The sequence below is a fragment of the Choristoneura fumiferana genome, chromosome 23 (genome assembly GCF_025370935.1).
Source record: "Choristoneura fumiferana chromosome 23, NRCan_CFum_1, whole genome shotgun sequence".
In the NCBI taxonomy this organism is placed as follows: domain Eukaryota; kingdom Metazoa; phylum Arthropoda; class Insecta; order Lepidoptera; family Tortricidae; genus Choristoneura; species Choristoneura fumiferana.
The window spans coordinates 12,211,860-12,219,094 of NC_133494.1; the positions used below are offsets into that span (position 1 = coordinate 12,211,860).

General features: G+C 42.7%; 1 protein-coding gene across 1 annotated transcript; it reads right to left on the bottom strand.

The window, feature by feature from the left end:
- Positions 1-317: 317 nt before the first annotated feature.
- LOC141440765 (uncharacterized) lies at positions 318-2,512 on the bottom strand. The gene has a single exon (XM_074105311.1). The coding sequence runs from the start codon at positions 2,061-2,063 to the stop codon at positions 990-992; it is 1,074 nt and encodes a 357-aa protein (XP_073961412.1). The 5' UTR covers positions 2,064-2,512; the 3' UTR covers positions 318-989.
- Positions 2,513-7,235: the final 4,723 nt, after the last annotated feature.

Genomic DNA, 7,235 nt, shown 5'->3' on the forward strand with positions numbered 1-7,235 from the left:
TCTTAATGTTAAGTTGGCAGGTAACGAATGCGTGAGAGCTAAGATCCGGTATGTAATTAACGTGAGTGCAGCACACAGGTGCGTCGGTACAAACCAGGTCCAAAAGCGTACTACTGTTATCAGTGAAGTGAGTAGGCTCATTTACACATTGTAAAAGGTCAAAACAGCGTAAGAAATTCGTAAGTTTTTGCGTACGTATATCACTAATATTTGTCATGTTAACATTAAAATCCCCAAGTAGAATAATGAAGTCGTACCTTGCAAATGAGCTGACAGAACCGGTTAATGCGTCAATAAAGGTATCTATTTCAAGCCAGGGCGGACGATATGCAGTACCAATAGCGACCCTCGCACCCCTGACACTAAGGCTAAGCCACATTTGCTCGACGAGCGGTGCAACAGGATGTTTACAAACGCGTGCATTAATACCGTGTTTAACAAAAAACCCTACCCCTCCACCCCTCGAGCGCACATCCAAAGGTCGCGGCACGTGTTTTAATGTAAATCCGGGAACGACTGGTGCGCGCGCATCCTCGCCCTCTCTCAGCCAAGTTTCGTTTATGGCCATAATGTCAACGGAATGAGTTTGCATTGCCACTATGAATTCCTCATGTTTTGTGCCCAATGAGCAGGGATTTAACAAACCAACTAATAGTTTGCTGCATTTATTTACCATGATGATAAGTTCGGAGTGATTAAATAGAATAAATACAAGTAACAAAGAATGGCAGATGGCGAAGAGAAATATTGACATAATTGTAGTAAATGTAGACAGTATAGGCATAAGCACAAGTAAATAATCGACGGAGTACACACGAAGTATGATAATTGTATGATAATATTGAAATAGGCTATATTGTTATCTCGGTTATGAACATAATTTTTTATTGCGATAAAGTGCGATTTTTCCTTTTTATAATGTTGATAAGAATTGTTTTTTTGCACAAAAGTAAACGTGACATATAAATGAGTATGGTTGAATAAATTCATCAAAAAGCACCCGTGGCAAAAACCTTCCCAATATCCGCCTCCGAGCGTATCCGACTGGCAGCAGAGTCCTTGTGACGACGAACATAAACCCGGCCGTCCTTCGTCCAGTGGAACCTCCACCCCAGGCGCACACACTCCTGCCGCGCAAGGTAAAAGAGCGACCTATTTAGTCTGGTGAGTCGCTCATTCACATAGAACCTGCTCGGATTACCCGGCAGGTCAAAGCCGGAGGTGTCCGCTCCCCGGCGCACACGCGCAGCGCGCAGCAGCTCACCTCGCGGCCCGCGGCGCGCGAGCCGCACGATCAGTGGGCGCGGGCGCGCGCTCATACCAGAAACTGCTTGTCCAGTGCCATCCACAGAGCTCTGCGTCAGCGGCGACATCGCGGACGGCATGGACTCGCCCGCAGGCAGCCGACGACGCGGACCCACTCGCTCAGCAAATACGATGTCGCGTTCATCCAGGCCGACACCGAGCTTATGAGCAACTAAACACACGAGATGGGTTGGACTCTCATTGGAGTGTTCAGGTATCCCCGTCAGCTCGAGGTCATTTAAAAGGAGATCCTGATCGCGGTCGCAGAGCTCGAGCTTAAGCGCGGCGACAGTGGCGGCCAGCTCCCCGTCGGCGGCTGCCGCCGCCACCGGCCGCTCCTCTATACGCTCCTCCAAGCGCTTCACTCTCTCCTCCATACCGACGAACCGAGCCTGGAAACCCTCAATAAATCGGTGCAGTTCCACCATCTCCTGCCGAAGGCCCGCCATCTCATCCCTCACAGCACTAAATTCCGTGCGGAAGAGGCGAAGTTGTTCAGCGACTTCCTGGTTCTGACTGGGCGATGGCGTGCCGCCTCCGCTCTCACCGAGCTCACTGCACTTGATAGGCGTGTCCGTATCTGCGGACGGACACCTGCGGGGGGCCTTTGCCTTACATGCGGCACATGTCCAGGTAGTGGACACGCGAGCGGTTTGCGGGATGCTGACGCAGCCCTTATGGTACACCGCCGCGCATTCGGTGCATTTGGCGACCCCTGACGACGAAATAAATTTTCCACAACCTGAACAGTTAGCCATATTTATAATGAAGCAAAGTTAGCTATAATCACACAGCAATTTGTTCACAGCCTCACAGATGCAACCCACCAGTCCAAACGTACGCGCACTCACTATTTCTAATTAATCTTTGACCGCGGGATTACGGCGGTTGAATGACAAACGATCAATCACAGCGCGCGCGACTTTCGCACTTGAGTCAATCCCGTGAGCCGCGTAACTTGCGTGCAGAGCGTTTTACTTTATAATATTTGCGCTTCACTACCCGACGGTGATCACAAGAACTTGTTTATAAATTGTCTAGTTTTTATTGATGTTTGTCACAAATCACTTATCATAACGCTTAGTGTTTATTGTTTAAGTCTTATTTATGTTAGTTTCACGTTTCAACTAGTATTAAAAACTGTATTTTAAAATATACTTTATAAGAGCAGTGACGCAGTGATGTTTACTATCTGACAAGCCGGTCAAAGATCTTTCAATCATCATGATAATATAATGTATATTATTTAATTCAATAAAAGGTAACAAATATAGGTAAGAATCGTCTTGCCAACGAGAATACAAACTGAAACAAACAACAACAAATAACAAACAAATAAGTAACAAATTTGGAGTTGAAATAAAAAATACTCCAAAAACCAATCTTAATCATCTTGCCAGTCTTGCAGACACCATCACGTAAACCTTGTCGCGAACCCCCTACCCTCGAATAGCGAACCCCTAGGGGTTTGCGTACCCCACTTTGAGAAACCCTGGATTAATCTATTGGCATTTATTTAGATTGTATAAATTTTTAAGTACGAGTACCTAGTTAACACAAAACTCAGATCGAAAACAAATCCAGATCAAAGATAAAATATACGGAGAGAAAGCCGATAAATACTAGCCTGAATAATTCAAGATAGCGGTGATCGGGGGCAGGCTGTTTGTATAAACAGTATGTTAAACAGACATTGAAATTAAAATATTATGATGAATTCAAAACGGGACCTTGGACGGGTTAACTGGCACTCGAATCTGAATTGATTTAAATACAACAGTATTGTAAAAAACAACTTGTTTTTACAAGATTTTATTTAATTTCATCTGTCCCGTTGCTTGTCTGTAATCAAATCTTCCAAGTTAAATTTGACATATTTCATGTAGTCAGATTGACTTAAAATTTTGTAAATCGCGTGACAATACAATAATCTAGTAGTGATATCCTGGTCCGCCCGGATTGCTACTACCATCTTGCTCGCTAATCCTGCCGTGAAGCAGCAGTGCTTTCACTGTTGTGTTTCGGCGTGGAGAGTAAGACAGCCGGTGAAATTACTGGCACTTGAGGTATCCCATCTTAGGCCTCTAGGTTGGCAACGCATCTGCAATACCCCTGGTGTTGCAGATGTTTATGGGCGGTGGTGATCTCTTACCATCAGGAGACCCACTTGCTCGTTTGCCATCCAGTCGAATAAAAAAAATATCCTGGTAGTGCAGCCAGCACCGTCTCCGCAGGACGGAACTCTTTAACGGTTAATAGCATCGACTTGAAATTTGGGTGACCATGCAAGTACAGTCAACAAAAATTACAGTCATACATCTTGTATTTAAAATGAAATTTCCATTGTTAGGTTATTTATTGAACAAACGCTCTGGTAATATAAACAAGTAATTATATTGAAGAAATGAGGTACTGTTAAATGGGGTATGTATTATAAGACCGACAAATCATAATACCTACAGTTGAAATGTCGACGTATAACACATCGAAATTCAGAATACCGAATGTACAAAATACCGACAACCGATACACCGAAGGTCGAAATATCTATTTTCAAATGACCGAAAGTACAAAATCCCGAAAATGGGGTATGTATTATAATACCGAAAAATCATATTACCTACAGTCGAAATATCGACACTTAACAAATCGAAATTCAGAATACCGAAAGTACAAAATACCGAAAGCAAAAAAAAGTTTGATATGTGCGAGCGAGCGAAGCGAGCGAGCAAGACGGTTCGAGGCAAAAGCGCTTGGATAGGTTAGGTTCAGAAGGCTAAGGCGGGAGCGAAGCGGAGCGTAGCTCCCGCCTTAGCCTTCGATGTTAGGTTTTTTTTTTTATAGCAGCCCGGATAATATTGCTTCACAAATGATCTTTGCTGTTGAATCTTATCCAACCTACTTTCTTAGTGGCAGTTAAGTATCTTGCCTGCTATAAAAAAAAAACCTAACATCGAAGGCTAAGGCGGGAACTACGCTCCGCTTCGTTCCCGCCTTAGCCTTCTGAACCTAACCTATCCGAGTCGCTTCTGCTGCGAACCGTCTTGCTCGCTCGCTTCGCTCGCTCGCACACATCTTTTCCTGCTATATTTGTTTCGTCTTTGGTATAACGGCAGTTTCGGTATTTTGATTTTCGATATATTGATTGTCGATTATTTTACTTGTAGTGATTATGACTGTTCGGCATTATGAGTTTTCGACCTTTCTAGTGTAGGTATTTTGATCTTCGGGATTGTAGTCTTCGGGTTTTAGGCTGCCGGTCAAATGTACTTTCGGGATTTCAAACTTTCGGTCATATATCCATTCGACGTTTTAATATTCGGCCTTCCGTCCATAGGTCTTGTGAAATTCGATCTTTCGTTTATCGGTATTATAATACATTACAGTTAAATGTAACTGAACATTAAATGTGTGGTATGGACCCTGTACCGTTTTATGAAAACCGTTGAAAGCGCTTATAGAACGTTTAAGTATAGTAATATCAAAAGAAAACCGGTTTTCTTTTCAATTACAGCATTTTACACGCACTGCTGTTTTTCTAGCTACATACGTAGCTATACCATCCATATTTCTGCAAGTCAATTAAAACTCTCCTAACAAAATTGAAGCTGCCAAGTATTTCAATCAATCCAAATTTCCTTTAAACACCTATTTCCTTCAGAAACTGCATTAAAACTTAACTGATTATAAGGAAAACATCAAACAATTCACATTCCCTTCCAACGTCACATCTCGGGGGCTAGATATTACAGCCTAAACACTTATCACAAATAATAGCGTGTTTAGATCCGTATAGGTTATTTGATTTTTCTGCTGAACATTGACTTCTCCTAATGTGGTTTTTAAACAAGGTTACGTTATTCAAGGTCGAGCATAGTGGTGCTTAAAAATACGCTGATGCTCCATGAAAGCAAAGACGTGCTTCATGTTTTTATCGTAAAAATTCCACCAAACCAAACAAAGGTGTGGGTAAGTATCTTTTGTAAATTTACCCATCATCACCGATGTGTATATTGTGGGTTTTAAATTACAAGAGAGTTCATCCTCAAAGCTAGCACACCAAGCATGAGGATTCTTCGGCCCAACGAAACATATTTACAATCAAATAAACGACCGTTTTTCTACAGTAAAAGCTGTAGTCATCCCTGCAGCGCCTCCGTCCTTCAACGCAAACAAAGTCGTAAAACAAAACTCGTTGCGAGTGAAATTCCGTTTCCTGGGACCGTTGTAATTAATGGTTATTAACGGTACTTGATTGATTTAAAGTCCCTTGATAAGGCACGAGATTAAGGTACGAATAATTAAATTATATCTTGGATAAATCACGGACTCGATAAAATTCGAATCGCCGACGTTGGAAAAGTTACCGCTAAGCGTGGATGCGTTGCGGGGAGTGTGTTTCCTATGAACCAGTAAAATGGGATTGGTCCAGGCACATCTGCCGCAGGCGCCTATAAGCGTGGATGCGTTGCGGGGAGTGTGTTCCTATGAACCAGTAAAATGGGATTGGTCCAGGCACATCTGCCGCAGGCGCCTATAAGCGTGGATGCGTTGCGGGGAGTGTGTTCCTATGAACCAGTAAAATGGGATTGGTCCAGGCACATCTGCCGCAGGCGCCTATAAGCGTGGATGCGTTGCGGGGAGTGTGTTTCCTATGAACCAGTAAAATGGGATTGTCCAGGCACATCTGCCGCAGCCGCCTATAAGCGTGGATGCGTTGCGGGGAGTGTGTTTCCTATGAACCAGTAAAATGGGATTGGTCCAGGCACATCTACCGCAGCCGCCTATAAGCGTGGATGCGTTGCGGGGAGTGTGTTTCCTATGAACCAGTAAAATGGGATTGGTCCAGGCACATCTGCCGCAGGCGCCTATAAGCGTGGATGCGTTGCGGGGAGTGTGTTTCCTATGAACCAGTAAAATGGGATTGGTCCAGGCACATCTACCGCAGCCGCCTATAAGCGTGGATGCGTTGCGGGGAGTGTGTTTCCTATGAACACATTGAGAAGAATATCACCTGCCGTATGTTCGTAGCTGCCAAAGAATTACAAGAAACTGATAGATTCATGGATTGTTATCGTATGAGCAAAAGTTAACTTCCAACACAAATTTAATGTTTTTATCTTCGTCCTTAGCCATTTTATTGCACCGAAAAGGGCGCCAAGCCGATAAAACACAAACACGAGTTTCTTGCACGCCGGTTTCAATGCGACTGATTTGCAACGCGTTTCAAATCGGTTTCAAACTGGTTGCGTCATGTGTTCAACTCAAAAGTAACTAGAAGTTGCAGTATTGTTGCAGTTGAGTTTCACCGTGTGTGCTGGGCCTATTAAGCCATTTCCAACCGAAGCAACTGGAGGTGTCTAACGGTGGACGTCCTATGGCTGATATGATAATGCTGATAATGATAGAAAAGAAAAAGAAAGAGAAGAAGGTGACTTAGATCCTTGAATCTCAAATAAGCTCCCAAAATTTCGACTCATTTCGCAGTTATGTTTAATGTAAATCAGTTAATTACTAATTTGCCTCTTTTTTCTGTAAAATAAAAAAAAAAACTTAAAACAAGAGACAATTTCATTATTCGTTTTCTACGTAAAAACATACCTGGTTTCTCCGAAAAACATTATTTTTTCTATTGTAATTAAACTTTTCGGCCATCTTGAAGACGTTTTGAAGGAAAACTTCTGCTTCCCTCCCGCAGCTAGCGAGAAATGGCAATACATTAAAAACAACTGTTTCAATTTTCCACTGTTTTACAAAAATAAATGTCTACATCAACTTTGTTGATTACACTAAACGACGAAGCTTTTAAAATTATCGAAAAGCGAAAATTTCGCACAGAATCACGAGAAAAATAACAAAGACTTTTTTTTAAAAAGGAAGCGATTTATAGGTATCATGGTGTACAATAGACAAAGGAAACACATTATCTC